The sequence below is a fragment of the Phlebotomus papatasi genome, chromosome 2, assembly GCF_024763615.1.
Source record: "Phlebotomus papatasi isolate M1 chromosome 2, Ppap_2.1, whole genome shotgun sequence".
NCBI lineage: Eukaryota > Metazoa > Arthropoda > Insecta > Diptera > Psychodidae > Phlebotomus > Phlebotomus papatasi.
In genome coordinates this window covers 88,439,863-88,455,998 of record NC_077223.1, presented here as the reverse complement: position 1 = coordinate 88,455,998, position 16,136 = coordinate 88,439,863, and the positions used below count along the sequence as shown (strand labels likewise).

At 36.1% G+C, this 16,136-nt stretch overlaps 2 protein-coding genes across 3 annotated transcripts; both read right to left on the bottom strand.

The window, feature by feature from the left end:
- Window positions 1-6: 6 nt before the first annotated feature.
- Window positions 7-11,875, bottom strand: LOC129804881 (uncharacterized). Of its 2 annotated transcripts, XM_055852575.1 has the most exons (6): window positions 11,618-11,875; window positions 6,290-6,699; window positions 1,624-2,785; window positions 738-1,566; window positions 388-677; window positions 7-327 (listed from the first exon to the last, which is right to left on the bottom strand). In XM_055852575.1, the coding sequence occupies exons 1-6, from the start codon at window positions 11,709-11,711 to the stop codon at window positions 92-94; spliced, it is 3,021 nt and encodes a 1,006-aa protein (XP_055708550.1). In that variant the 5' UTR covers window positions 11,712-11,875; the 3' UTR covers window positions 7-91. The 2 variants fall into 2 exon arrangements, with proteins under 2 accessions (XP_055708550.1, XP_055708549.1); XM_055852574.1 differs by having other exon boundaries at window positions 7-677; window positions 11,618-11,866.
- A 115-nt stretch (window positions 11,876-11,990) lies between these two features.
- LOC129804939 (carboxypeptidase N subunit 2-like) lies at window positions 11,991-13,695 on the bottom strand. The gene is made up of 4 exons (XM_055852728.1): window positions 13,255-13,695; window positions 13,009-13,157; window positions 12,678-12,937; window positions 11,991-12,625 (listed from the first exon to the last, which is right to left on the bottom strand). Exons 2-4 carry the CDS (start codon window positions 13,123-13,125, stop codon window positions 12,256-12,258), a joined length of 747 nt encoding a protein of 248 aa, XP_055708703.1. The 5' UTR covers window positions 13,126-13,157; window positions 13,255-13,695; the 3' UTR covers window positions 11,991-12,255.
- Between the last annotated feature and the right edge of the window lie 2,441 nt (window positions 13,696-16,136).

Here is a 16,136-nt window from a genome sequence, read left to right as displayed (position 1 = left end):
CACATCTTACTTGTTAAAAATCAAATTGAATCTCTATAAGTTAGAAAATGTATAAGGCACCTTATAAATACTAATATTGCTTACAATACTTTTAGAATTTATAGTTAACTTCCTTTTCCGAATCTGATAAATTATCTGCTGGAACTTCAGTGACAATTTCAATCCGCTCTACATCTTCATTGAATCTCAAGGATTTTCTCCTTTCCTTGGGTGGACTTTCGGGACGTGCATCGTCATAAGGTTCTCCTGTCTCCACACTACTAATATCCGGATTAGGGTTCATTGGCGGAGAATGTCGTGCGGGATCGTTGTAGGTTTCGGATAGTCCTGAAAAGAACGAATTCTCAAGATCTTGCAGGGGTCTATTGGACTGATCTTGAACTGTACTTAGGGGTTCTGGGATATGTCCTTCAAGGACTGCCTTTTTATCAAAGTCGGGATTTAGGCCATTATCATCAGAAGTTACGCTTTCATTCTCCATGGTTTTATATTCATACGGTCTAATCCATTTCCACCATCCCCAAAATGCAGCTACTAGAAGAATTGCTAGAGCTGCACCAAGAACTGCTAGACCGATAATAAAACCTACAACACCTTCATCTTCTCCTTCAACACTGAGGACCTCGTCCAAAGGTGAGGTTTTAGCATCAAACTTCTCGGTGACGTCATTCATTCTCCTGGTAAATTCGAAAACGATTATTAAGTGTTGAGTTTTGGTCTATAATAAGGATACTTACTGTTCGATTTGAGGACTATTTAGTAGTCTTTCGTTCGAGAAGCCGTAAATTAGGAATTTCATAACCACAGTGTCAGAATTTTGTCTTAAGTGCAAAGATTCCCTATCGCTAGGAATTGTAGTAGAGTGAAGAATGATAATTCTAGCATCACTCACATTCAGCACACTCTGTCTAACTGCATCGGCACTTTGAAGTTCTACATCCTCAACAGTTACAACTGCAATATTTGCCAGAGATAGCCTATGAATAACAATGTTCACATTGGCTCCTTGAAGGGTACCCTCATCTTCCTCTCGATCTGTCGCTATTACTCTCAAATTGGTTTGTGCAGAGGTTTGTAGGGCATTTCTTTTTGGGTAAATTATTCCAGTCTCACTATCAATTGTGAAATGCGAGTTTGTTTCCAACAACGCAAATTTGATAATAGCATTCTCTCCTACATCTCGATCAGTGGCTTTAACTTGAAGCACATGATTGAGGAGAAGCCTATCAGCTAGTCCCGGTTCAGGGTAACCAAATGACAGACCATCATCAGCAGTGGGATAAATAATCGTTGGCTTGTTGTCGTTCTCATCCTCAACGATAACGTTGATTACGGTTACAGTTGAAGAGTGGGGAATGTCATTGGTGAAAACATATTCTTTAGGACCATCGAGATCTCGAGGTTGAGAACTTACTATCCATGGTAGTATAGATCGCTTTCTACGAGTTTCAGGACATTCCAATTTAAGACTGATCTGAAACTGAGGGATCGTCATACCGGTGAATATGTCAGCTTCTCTATCGAATTCATTCGATTTCAGTAGCCGATCCTCAATATAGAAGTAATCTGCAAATAAGGATTATATATATTAATTGGTCAAAATTTCAGTTAAATCCATTGTACCTTGATCGTTTGGAAGATAGCCCAAGATTTCGAATTCGCAATTCTCAATTTGTGTACTTATAATTTCATGTTTGGCATTTTCCTTTAGACGTCTTACTATTAAACTCATGTCAACTGGCGTAGGTGAGCACTTCTCATTAGGTTCTACAATGACAGTTACGAGGGCTCTCCCATCTTTCCTATCTCCTTCCACGGTAATTGAAGCAAATACTTCAAAACCGTAGACTTCGGGAACGAGTTGATCCTCAATTGAGAGTTCCCCGGTAATTGCATTAATAACGATCCGATCTTGTAGTGAATCATCTTTGAAGTTAAGGGAGTATTCAATTATGTTTGTCGATGACTCATCACTATGTGTTGCTCGAACTATTCCTATGGTACGAATTTCACCATAAAACACTCGATAAGTGTAGAAATCTTCTTGGAAGACTGGTCCTTCAGGATCTGGACATAGTTCGGGCGGAGGCGTTTGGGCAGGTGTCGTTGATGCTGGTGGTTCTCCTGTTGGTTCTTCTGTTGGTGCTTCGGTAGGGCACGTTACGGGTGGAGGACATGTTACCGGTTCTTGAGTTGTCGGTTCAATTGTAGTGATTACTGGGCATGTTTTTTGTAAGTCAATAACAATGGCTGTTGAACCTTCTTCAACTCCAGGTCGACTTGCTATTACGAAAAACTGTAGGAAATTCATGTCTTCTAAATCTTCCTCTGTAATCTCTCCCTCGACTGCTATATTGATAACATTAAGGATATTACTAAAAGTGAAAAATCTACTGTCCTCTCCACGAAGGGAAAACACTACTTGCTCTTCGTCAAATGTGTCAGTATCTAGAATTACGGATGATGCCATTGTCAATGTAAAGTCTTCATTGAGAACACCGCTGTAGTAGGGACTCTCAAAGACTGGTCGCATTATAAATTGATTTTCACCATCGCTTTCAATGTAAACATTAACACTTGAGCTTCTACCTCCGACATCCGTGGCTGTGATTTCAAAGGCAATATTATGTACAATAGAAAGGATTTGCGTTTTCGTAGTCATTGTTGCGTAGTAGGTTTTAGGTTCCCTACTAGGCCCTGGTAATGTACCAATGGTAACGTATTCAGAATCCGCGGTGAAAGTAACACCATTCTCACCAATGTCGATATCCCGGGCTGCAATTTCCTGAAGAATTCAATTGTATGAGTTATATTTCTTTCAAAAACCAATCATCTGCTATTTAGGTTTTCAATAGGTGAAAAATTTCCTACAAATCTTCTGATAATTTTGATGAGTTGATAATGTTTTGATAGATCTTAAATCTCAGAAAATATATTTTGTAAATAAATATATTATTTAAATTAAGTTGTATTTGTGACTGAAAGCTTAAGAGTTTTCTGTTTTTCTGAGATGATAATGCCTGAAGTTAAATATTAAGCAAAATTTAACTTTAGGCATTTCTATCGTTTTATCAAAAATAGGGCGTTTTGTTACTGAATTGTTTTGCCGATTTAGGAGGAGGCTTTCGGACTTTACACGCACTCTGGCTTCATACTTTTCCCACATTCGTCACCTGTCTATGACAATATATTTTAATATCTAGTCTTAAGTCAAGGGATAACTCATTTTGGGGAACTCGAGCCAATCTGGTTAGGAAACCATCCACGGGAAACCTGGAGAATTCACAGGGAACCCACGGGGAACTCAAGTAATCCATACATTTTGTCAGGGGAACCCAAAGAACCCACACATTTTTCAGGGAACTCTCGGGGAACCAAGGAACCCATACATTTTTCAGGGAACTCTCGGGGAACCCAAGGAACCCATACATTTTTCAGGGAACTCTGGGAACCCAAGGAACCCATATATTTTTCAGTGAACTCTCGGGAAATCCAAGGAACCTACACATTTTTTAGGGAACTCTGGGAACCCAAGGAACCCATACATTTTTCAGGGAACTCTCGGGGAACCCAAGGAATCCATACATTTTGTCAGGGAAATCAGGGAGCCCATACATTTTGCAGGGAACTCTCGGGGAACCCACGGAACCCATACATTTTTCAGGGAACTCTCGGGGAACCCAAGGAACCCATATATTTTTCAGGGAACTCTGGGAACCCAAGGAACCCATACATTTTTCAGGGACCTCTCGGGAAACCCGAGGAACTCATACATTTTTCAGGGAACTCTCGGGGAACCCAAGGAACCCATAAATTTTTCAGGAAACTCTCGGGGAACCCAAGGTATCCACACATTTTTCAGAGGACTCTGGGAACTCAAGTAACCAATACATTTTTCAGGGAACTCTCGGGGAACCCAAAGAACCCATACATTTTTCAGAGATCTCTCGGGGAATTCAAGGAACCAATACATTTTTCAGGGAGCTCTCGGGGAACCCAAGGAACCCATACATTTTTCAGGGACCTCTCGGGGAACCCAAGGAACCCATACATTTTTCAGGGAACTCTCGGGGAACCCAAAGAACCCACACATTTTTCAGGGAACTCTCGGGGAACCCAAGGAACCCATACATTTTTCAGGGAACTCTCGGGGAACCCAAGGAACCCATATATTTTTCAGGAAACTCTCGGGGAACCCAAGGTATCCACACATTTTTCAGAGGACTCTGGGAACTCAAGTAACCAATACATTTTTCAGGGACCTCTCGGGGAACCCGAGGAACTCATACATTTTTCAGGGAACTCTCGGGGAACCCAAGGTATCCACACATTTTTCAGAGGACTCTGGGAACTCAAGTAACCAATACATTTTTCAGGGAACTCTCGGGGAACCCAAAGAACCCATACATTTTTCAGGGATCTCTCGGGGAATTCAAGGAACCAATACATTTTTCAGGGAGCTCTCGGGGAACCCAAGGAACCCATACATTTTTCAGGGACCTCTCGGGGAACCCAAGGAACCCATACATTTTTCAGGGAACTCTCGGGGAACCCAAGGAACCCATACATTTTTCAGGGACCTCTCGGGAAACCCGAGGAACTCATACATTTTTCAGGGAACTCTCGGGGAACCCAAGGAACCCATATATTTTTCAGTGAACTCTCGGGAAATCCAAGGAACCTACACATTTTTTAGGGAACTCTGGGAACCCAAGGAACCCATACATTTTTCAGGGAACTCTCGGGGAACCCAAGGAATCCATACATTTTGTCAGGGAAATCAGGGAGCCCATACATTTTGCAGGGAACTCTCGGGGAACCCAAGGAACCCATATATTTTTCAGGAAACTCTCGGGGAACCCAAGGTATCCACACATTTTTCAGAGGACTCTGGGAACTCAAGTAACCAATACATTTTTCAGGGACCTCTCGGGGAACCCGAGGAACTCATACATTTTTCAGTGAACTCTCGGGGAACCCAAGGAATCCATAAATTTTTCAGGAAACTCTCGGGGAACCCAAGGTATCCACACATTTTTCAGAGGACTCTGGGAACTCAAGTAACCAATACATTTTTCAGGGAACTCTCGGGGAACCCAAAGAACCCATACATTTTTCAGGGATCTCTCGGGGAATTCAAGGAACCAATACATTTTTCAGGGAGCTCTCGGGGAACCCAAGGAACCCATACATTTTTCAGGGACCTCTCGGGGAACCCAAGGAACCCATACATTTTTCAGGGAACTCTCGGGGAACCTAAAGAACCCACACATTTTTCAGGGAACTCTCGGGGAACCCAAGGAACCCATACATTTTTCAGGGAACTCTCGGGGAACCCAAGGAACCCATATATTTTTCAGGAAACTCTCGGGGAACCCAAGGTATCCACACATTTTTCAGAGGACTCTGGGAACTCAAGTAACCAATACATTTTTCAGGGACCTCTCGGGGAACCCGAGGAACTCATACATTTTTCAGGGAACTCTCGGGGAACCCAAGGAACCCATAAATTTTTCAGGAAACTCTCGGGGAACCCAAGGTATCCACACATTTTTCAGAGGACTCTGGGAACTCAAGTAACCAATACATTTTTCAGGGAACTCTCGGGGAACCCAAAGAACCCATACATTTTTCAGGGATCTCTCGGGGAATTCAAGGAACCAATACATTTTTCAGGGAACTCTCGGGGAACCCAAAGAACCCACACATTTTTCAGGGAACTCTCGGGGAACCCAAGGAACCCATACATTTTTCAGGGAACTCTCGGGGAACCCAAGGAACCCATATATTTTTCAGGGAACTCTGGGAACCCAAGGAACCCATACATTTTTCAGGGACCTCTCGGGGAACCCAAGGAACCCATACATTTTTCAGGGACCTCTCGGGGAACCCAAGGAACCCATACATTTTGTCAGGAAACCCGGGGAAACCATACATTTTTCAGGGAACTCGGCGAACCCAAGTGACCCATACATTTTTCAGAAAACTCGGGGAACTCAAGGAACCCATAAATTTTTCAGGGAACTCTCGGGGAACCCAAGGAACCCATACATTTTTCTGGGAATTCTCAGAGAACCCAAGGAACTGATATTTCCAGGGAACCTATATATATATGTCCAGGGAACTCACGGGGAACTCAGAGAACCCATATACATATTTTTTCGAGGAATCGGGAACTCGAGCCTGGGAAAAATGTGAAGTGTTCGAAGCCAGAGTGTGTGCGAAGCCTGAAAGCCTTTCCTTATAACTTTTAAAATTACAAAAATTTTGCAAACTTCAAAATCCTTACCTGAAAAACTGTAAGATCAAAATTTGCAGGAAGTGGAAGTGGAATTTTGAACTCATACACTGGTTGCAAAAATTCCGGATCATGGTCATTGGATACAACAAGTGGTTGATTAAAGGAAAAGTCTCTCGTTGTAGATTGACAATCAAATGAAATTGTCACAAGAATACTAGTTCTTGTCTCATATTGAGCATAGTCGGGAAATTCGTCAGTTGTGAAAAGCGTAAGTGCTCTCAATTCCGAATTGTAATCTGCATTAATAAAGATTTTCCCTGAATCAACAATATTGGTGATATTCCGGATGGAAACTGTGTTTTCCATGTTGTATGTGGTCAATGTTGAGGGTGGTCCAATAGGTATCATTGGAATTTCTATTATTAAATTGTCGTCTTCCACATCTGGTATCGTACATCCTGTTAAGACATTGAAAGTAAGAGGTTCATGGTTATATTTGGAATGTGACTAAAATAATTTTAGTGATTTTTTTTACAAATTCTGATAAATTGGAACAATTCTCTGTATTTGTGGTAGAGAATTGACAACAATTTACAGCTTTTATTGTGTATATATATCGGACAGAAGAACACAATTAACAATCAAGTGGAAAATTGACTTGATAAGATTAGCCCAGGGAAAAGACATCAAATGATTGAAATAGCACGAGTGACTTCAAAATTCAAAAATTCTCACATTTTTGTATAGATCGAATAACTCTCTTGCATGTTAATTAACTAATTTCTTATCTATCATGATTCATTTGCACTTAAGAAGTTGTTTGGAGTACGGGTGAAAGGTTCAGCTGAGAAAACTCAAAAAGTTATAAGGGAAAGTATTCGGGCTTTACATGCATTCAAACTTTATATTCTTTTAATGAATCTGATCTATCTATGGCAATGTATTTAATAACGGCAAAAAACAAACGATCAGTAAAAAATTCTAAATGGGCAGTAAAAAATTAAAAAAGAGCAGTAAAATATCTAATTATGGTCAGTAAAAAACTTAAATCTTTACAAAAATAGACCTAACTTACATATTTAACATTTAAAATTGTTCCATATAGAGTAAAAAGCCCTTTATTTTCCCTTTGCCAAAATTTGGACGATAATATCACTGTTTCAAATTTTTTTGTTACTGATCAATTTTAACTTTTTACTGCTCGTTTATTCAATGCCTTTAATAACTAGTCTTAATTCACATCTTTCCTTTTTAAAAAAAGTCAGATTCATTTAAGTAATGTGAGAAAAATATGAAGTCTTCGAAGCCAGAGTATGTACGAAGCCTGAAAGCCTCCTCCCCCTACGTAAAGATTCAGCTGTTTTGGTTGATCAGGTTTATCGTATAAAAAATTGTACTACTTCTAACAAGGGAGGTCATCGAGTCATCAAATTCAGATTGGCTTCATATTGAGAACATAGACGCGGATAGGGATCATAAGGATCGTGTCATACTCAAAAAGTGCTAAATTTTTTTTTCCTTTGCAAAAAAAGCAATCAAAGGATTCCATAAAATGTTAATGATAAAGAAAGTTCTAGAGAGCCAGCAGGAGCAGTCGTGGTGCAGCGGGCTAGCGGACGGTGTTTACAATGCAAAGGTCCCGAGTTCGATTCTTGCTTTATGCCGCCTTATTGTTTTTTTTTCTTCTATTATTTTTTTATCTGTTTTTTTTTGTCGGATTTTTTTTTCATTGACCGTAATTTTTCCTTAGTGTATCTATATTTGCTTTGCACTGTAATATACTCCTAATATGAATGTTTAACTAAAGTAAGTGTCTTAAAAGTTCTTCAACGCGTCTGCTTGTTTTAATTTTTTTTTAAGGAATAGAAATTAAGAATTCATCCATATACGGTCTTATTGGTCCTAGATATACATAGCGTTATTTTAATTTGCTTTTTTAAATCACTTGCCTAAGCAATGTGTCTTGCATAATATCTCAATAAATCTATGCACAAAGCGATAGAGAATTATTATAATTAGCAATCTGCACAAAATCAAGATATGTTGAATTTTGTTATATTTGAAAATTCAATTCAATATTGTTTTGAAAAAGTTTATTGGGAGCTTTTGCCTAAATTGATTGTGAGTCATACTTTAATTCGGTGTACTCATTGTGAACATTGTCCTCTGTTTTAATCATTTCTTTACAAAAGTCCTCAATGCACAAGTTAGTTTAATAACTAATTAGTGCATGTGGATTTCTGTAAAGAAATGATTAAAACAGAATGTACAGTCACAATGTGCACATCGAATAAAAGATATGCTTTCACAATCAGTTTGAGAGCAAGTTTCCAAATAAACTTTTGTAAAACAGTATTGACTTGGATTTTCAAATTTTTCGGGCCTCTCATCAACATATCCTGATTTGTGCCATGCATATTTGAAACTGCATTTAAATCTTTCTGCAGACAATTGATTAAAAATGAGTGAGTGTTTTTTTAAATTCTCTATCTCTTGTGCATAGATTTATTGAGATATTATGCAAGACACATTGCTTAGGCAAGTGATTTAAAAAAGCAAATTAAAATAACGCTATGTATATCTAGGACCAATAAGACCGTATATGGATGAATTCTTAATTTCTATTCCTTAAAAAAAAATTAAAACAAGCAGACGCGTTGAAGAACTTTTAAGACACTTACTTTAGTTAAACATTCATATTAGGAGTATATTACAGTGCAAAGCAAATATAGATACACTAAGGAAAAATTACGGTCAATGAAAAAAAAATCCGACAAAAAAAAACAGATAAAAAAAATAATAGAAGAAAAAAAAACAATAAGGCGGCATAAAGCAAGAATCGAACTCGGGACCTTTGCATTGTAAACACCGTCCGCTAGCCCGCTGCACCACGACTGCTCCTGCTGGCTCTCTAGAACTTTCTTTATCATTAACATTTTATGGAATCCTTTGATTGCTTTTTTTGCAAAGGAAAAAAAAATTTAGCACTTTTTGAGTATGACACGATCCTTATGATCCCTATCCGCGTCTATGTTCTCAATATGAAGCCAATCTGAATTTGATGACTCGATGACCTCCCTTGTAAGACAGATCACTTTTTTGAAATCGATTAATATTGTTACGTTTCCGGTAGTATACGGATTGTAGATCAAAAATTTCGGAATTTAAATTTAAAGGCCTCCAAAAATATTGTTTGATAAGAAATGAGAGGTCATATGGCTTAACTAAACCCTAGATTCGCATCTCGTATCAAAAATAGATCGAAATGCCTGCGGCACATCTTTTAGATAAAGAAAATTTCATGCAATCAAAATTCATGTCCGTTCCCTCCTCAAATCTTTTGCATCTAACTATCTCACTCTCTCGCACTTTTTTCTTCTTTTAAACATCACAACAAATTGAATTTAGTTGTATAAGTTTAATTTATGAAATCAAAATTCACATTCCTTTTTTCTCAAATGTTCTGCATAATATCTGTTCCACTGATGTTTTTTTAAACATCGCAACAAATTCAATTTAGTTCGAACCAATTTTGAGTATCATAGAATGGGATAGAGGTCATAGCGTTTGAGTAAGAAAGTGATGTGAATTTCGACTTTATGAAATTTATCTAATCTAAAAGGTATGCCGGAGCAATAATAACTTTGGCACATCTTTTAGAACAGGAGAATTTCACGAAATCAAAATTCACATTCCTTTTTTCTTAAGCATTTTGAGGATGTCTGTCCCACTGTATCACACTCTTCTTCTTTCGAACATCACCTGAAATTAAATTGTACAATTTGGGACCGAAAGAGTGGTACACAGACTTAAGCGAATAGTTTGATAGAGAAAGGGACATGAATTTTGATTTCATGAAATTATACCGATCTAAAAAGTGTGCCGGAGGCATAAAGAATGATATAGATATATTCAAAACGCTTTAGTAAGAAAGGAATGTGAATTTCGACTTCATGAAATTTTCCTGATCTAAATGTATGTTATAGCCATAATGATTTTAGCACATCTTTTAGAGCAGTAAAATTTCATAAAATGAGTTAATTTCTTTCAAATCAATAATGATTAAATAATTTTTAGCACTTTAGCTTTAATAAATAAAAAAAAAATAATAGAATTAATTTACTTTTACAAGAAAGTAGATTGACTAGTTATATATTTCAAGTCAGATATTTCTTGTAAAAATGATTTAATTCAGAATTTACTGGCAATGATAATATTGGAATTTGGAAACAGTTGAATACACAGCATTATAAAACTGTTTCCATTCCATGCAATTGATATTAAATGATTAAATATAATGTTATAAAAGAAAAGGTTGTGTAGGGTCTCATCGTAATAAGGACATAAGAGTCTCTACAGTTCAATTACGGAATTATGGAATTAATTATGGAATTTTTAATAGAATTGGAGTTGAAATTGTCGGGTAGAGTAAGGGACTGAAAAGAGCCTAGGTGTCTGATCATCTGCGAACTCAGGTACACTCCGGTTTTTTAATCTATCTAAAATTTCATAAAATTAAAATAGGCATTGAATAAATGAGCAGTAAAAAGTTAAAATTGATCAGTAACAAAAAAATTTGAAACAGTGATATTATCGTCCAAATTTTTGCAAAGAGAAAATAAAGGGCTTTTCCCTCTATGTAGAACTATTTTAAATGTTAATTATATAAATTAGGCCCATTTTTGTAAAGATTTAAGTTTTTTACTGACCATAATTAGATATTTTACTGCTCATTTTTAATTTTTTACTGCCCATTTAGAATTTTTTACTGCTCGTTTGTTTTTTGCCATTAAAATCTACATTCCTTTTTTCACGCTCTTGTTCTTTTAAACGTCATAACAAATTCAATTTGATTGAATTGAATTTTAGGGTGAAAGAGTAGATTATATATATTTAGAACCGTTGAGAAAGTAAGGGTTGTGAATTTAAATTTCGCGAGATTTTTCTAGTCTGAAAAGTATGACAGAGACATAAAAATATCCAAATTCAATTAACTTTGAAATTTAAGTTTTCGGTTTTTCTTTAAATAAGTGACCTTGAAATAATCGTAAAATGAATTTTGAATGTCATTAGTGGACAAAATGTGCGAAAGATAGTACATTCGTTCTTAGCGCGCGAAACTATTTTTCAGCTAGAACTAACTGAGCCACAAGTTAATGTCTCTAAGCTTAAGTAATATGTACATCGTCAAAAACTTCAAACTATTTCATTGATACCACTACTGGTCTAATTCTGTTCATTCGATCCTTTACTGTTTTTTTTCTTAATCAAGAATCTAATTTAATTGACCGGATGTGCTGTGGGAGATTTGTTATCTTTTCACAAATTGTTTATCATTGATGAAAGTCTTTTATTGTATTGATCAATTTTATTTACTTTGGCCATTGATATATTGAACTTGGAAAAATCCCAGGCAGATCACTAAAGCACATTTCACTGTATTAGGCACTAATTTATCCATGAAAATCATTTTTCTATCTAAGAAAAACCATCAAGTGATTAAACAGAGATCCACATTCCTGCAAAGCACTTAAAAATGAAAAATAAATATTTTTCAAAAAACAGAAATACGTCCAGAAAGAATTTTTCTAGACGACTTTCCACCACGTAGTCTAAATGAAAACTGCAAGTGCCAATAGGAGTTTATCGATTCCCCCTGCAAAACCCAATCTTTGCTGAATATCGGCTGATAAGAGGGAATGTAATTGAAATTATCAGAGCCAAATGAAACGCCAAATAGATAGGAGTATGAATTTATTGTATTTGGGATACACAATATTGCTTAATTTGTCAATTAGGAAGAGAATTGCTTTTTTTTTCGATGCCTCTCTGTATTACCTTCCAATGCCATTTAATTAAGACAAATTGACTTTTGGTAGAGTTCTGACGAAAAACCAATAGAAGGGATATCAAACACATCAAAATTAGGACAAAAAAGCATGATTTTTCGATCGATAACATTCCTCCCTAAGAATGATATGTGTTATACTTCCCTAATGACCGTAATTTGAGAACTAGAGAATTTTCACTTTGCTCATCATTTCGTTGTGTTGTTGAAGAACATCACTGAGGGTGCGAGAGGCAGTCATAAGTTGCTTCCGGATAGGTAAACGTGGAGATAAGTTGACCATTGCAGCCCATTGACCCTTGCATAGGTTATCGAAACGTAGAAGACCTACGGATTGACCTTCTAAGATTTCGGGACTCTTGCATAGTGGTTCGGTATTCCAAAGATGAGAACTAGAAGACCTTAGCCATCGGGCTAAATAAATAGCACGACAGTCACAATGCCAGGGATTTTCTCCAAGTTTAACAGCCAAAAGCCTTGGTATCCTGTCCAAGCAGCCATGCGGAAGGAAATGTAGTTCATTCCAATCTAAACGACTACGAAAAAAGTCAATTAAATTTTGGAATAAAACCTTAAAACCTCACCTACAGTTTAGTTAGTTTAGTTAATGGTTCAAAAACTGTTGGATGTAGAAATTTCAGAAGGTTGTTATTGAGAGAAAGTATGGTTACTCGATGCAATCCCACGAAAGATTTCTCTCCCAGATGTGTGATGTGATTGGAGAAAAGCATCAACTTCCTGAGTTGTCCAAGAGCACCGAATAGTTCATCAGGAAGATTCGTTATCGAATTATGACCTAAACGTAGTTCCTGAAGTTTCGGCAATCCGTAGAACGTGTGATTTTCTATCTGCGGTAAAGAATACTTTTACAGATAAAGTACATATTTTTCAACTTACCATTCACTTTTGTCTGTATTACTTGTCTGATATTATTCATTGCTAGATCGAGGGTGATAAGGCTTGAGAGATTGTTAAACGATTTATTCGTAATGTGACTCACTTTGTTCCTTCTCAGTGATAAATGCTCCAAATTCATAAGATGACCAAACACTTCATCGGGTATAAAAGCTATTGTATTGTAAAGAAAAACAAAGAAAAAAAAACAAATACGAAGAATTAATAAAATGATAATGAAATCTTAATCGATTTGATAATAGGAAATTACATATATCATTTTCTGAAAGTCCCAATTTCTTCAAATTCAAAAGGTTTCTGAACAACGCAATTTTCAAATCTTTAATCTTATTTCTCGATACTTCTAATTCTTCCAGTTTAGTCGCATTTCTCAGAAGATTTTCCGGAAGGTTTCTAAGTCTATTGTTGGATAGGTCGACTGTTGTTAAATCTTTAAGAGATATCAAGAGATTTTCATGGATGTTCTCCAGGAGATTATTCTTCAAATCGATGCACTGTAAATTCTTAGGGCTTACAAATGTCCGGGAGTGTAAATTTTCAATTCTGTTAGTTGACAATTTTAGGATCTTCAATAAATTGAGACCGTGGAATAGATCCTGAGGAATGTGATCAAGGCGATTGTCGGATAGATGTAATTCTGTTAGGCTCTTTAGTCCTTTGAAGGAGTCCCTGTTGAGTGCAGATAAGGAATTTTGTGATAGATCCCTGAAAGGAAATTTAATTTAAATTTAATATTTATGCTAATGCTTGCTTTAGATATCAGGTTTAAACATTGTTTAAAAGTCTATCTATGTGCTTTGCTGAAGTATTTTTTGGTTATTCAAATGAATGGTTTAATGTTTTTCTGGAAGGTCTCCAATTTCTTCTCGTAAAGCACTACCACTGTATTTTAAATGTAAGAAGGATTAATCGCCCTGTTGTTATCAAGGGCGTAGCTCTCAATATAGGGAGGGATAAAGAAATGTTTTACAAAGACAAAGATCAAGAGTTTTCTCGAAAAATAACAAAAAAAAATCCCATTTTAATTAAATCTTTACGAGTTTGCTGTTATTGAAAAATCAATTAAATAATTTATTAGGAACCTTGATCTTTAGAAAAAAAATCACTTAGAAACTGTACTTCAGAACATTCTGGTCTTTATTTCATTTCCCCCGGGTGTTAACGATTTCGAAATATTTAGACAAAAAAAAAACTTTCTTAGATCAAAAACGATTTTGGAATTTACTTGAAAAACCAGCATAAATTTTGTTCAAACTGTATTTAAATCCGATTCTGATGATTTTAAGTGGTTCGGTTAGATGATAAACTTAGCTTTTCAGCGAGTGAATAACAGTTTTTTAGATTTTAAGGAAAAAAAAGATATAAAGTGGACTTTAATTTTTCTTTTTACTTTGGGAAGATTTTTACGAACTTTATGGCTCCGGCACACCTTTTAGATCAGGAAAATTTCGTTAAATTAAAATTCGCATCCCTTTCTTTCTCACGCGTTTTGCAAATAGCTATCTCATTCTTCCGCGTTCCAAATTCGATTGAGCTAAATTGAATTTGGAGTGACGTTTAAAAGAAGAAGAAGAGTGCGAAAGAATGAGATGGAGATATGCAAAGCATATGAGAAAGAAAGGGATGCTAATTTCGACTTCATGAAATTTTCCTGATCTAAAAGGTGTGCCGGAGCCATTATGTTCAAAATTCACCTTAACTCTTTCGCGTCATTAGGGTCATATATGACCCGGGGAAAAAACAATTTCTTTTGACTATTTACATTAATTGAAATCTATCGGTTTGTGCACGACATCATAATAGAAGGATGTAAGATTCTTGGCTAATTTTCTCAAGACTCCAGATATTCAGGAAAAGAAAATATTTGAGATCAAAAATCACGAATTTCGAACTTTGTGAAATGACTTTTCTTTTTCAAAATTTTTTATATTCATTTATTTTTTTCAGCAAAAAGTTCTTTAAAAATACAAAATAGAATATCCAAAGATTGTATATTGCATATTTTGATATAATAAATTACTCTCAATTTTCCAGAAAAGCGTGTAGAATTTTCCGGGTCATATATGACCCTATAGTCCCCAAGGGTAACAGTGTTTTCGTCCCAAACCTGCAGCGAAATGTAGTTGGGACATTGTTTTTCTTTGTGAAATGCAGGTGGGACGTCTTACTCCTGGACATTTCATCTTATATCTGATGAATTATAACATATATTGCAATATTTTAGAGTATTCTGCAAGCGTCTCATATTGTGCTATTGTATTGTGTGTGAATAAATATGTGGATAAGTTTATTATTGCCAAATACCACTCAAAATATTGTGACAGTGACTGTTCAAGGTATTACCAGGAAGATTCCTTGAACACCAGGAGTACAGTGTTCATCAAGACAATCCAGTTTGCCATGGTTTAGGCCAAATTATTAACTTCAAGCAAAAAAAACTCTTAAAAAGCCCGTGATATAGATTTTGAAAATGGTAAATACACTTCCCTTGAGGACAACAGGGTCATATATGACCCGGGGTTTTTCCGAGTTTTCACGCAATGGAAAATTTTTTTCCTCTCTGAACTATTATATTTGATCATAAAGCATTAGGAAAAACTCAATTTTGCATGAATTCATCTGCTGAATAAAAGTGGGACGCGAAAGAGTTAAATTAATTTCCAAATCATTTTTTGTGAACTCAAATTATTTGCAAATGTGAGAACATTACTGCAAAGGTTCTTATAAGAATTGGCCAAAATTGTAATGATTTCTTCATTTTGATTCTTTTGGGCAGGAGTAGAAAGCTTCAAATACTCCTTAAAATCTCTTAAGGCAACATAGTAGCTTTCTTTTAGAAAATTTGGCCATAAACTTGCCCAGATTTTGTTCAATGTTTTTTTCTAAATCATAAATTTTTAATCCAAGTTGAATTGGAGTTTTATAGGGTTTTGAAAATATTCAACAAAAGAATTGTCAAAGGCATTAAAGACGCTTTTGTATAAAAATGACTTTAAAATGACCAAAATTTTAGAGATCTTGAACTATTGATAATTTATGCTAAATTTAATACTGAACTATTTTTAGTTTATCGTGCAGGAGGGGCAATGGACCCTCCTTGCCCCTCCTTCGCTAGACCCTTGGCTATTATTC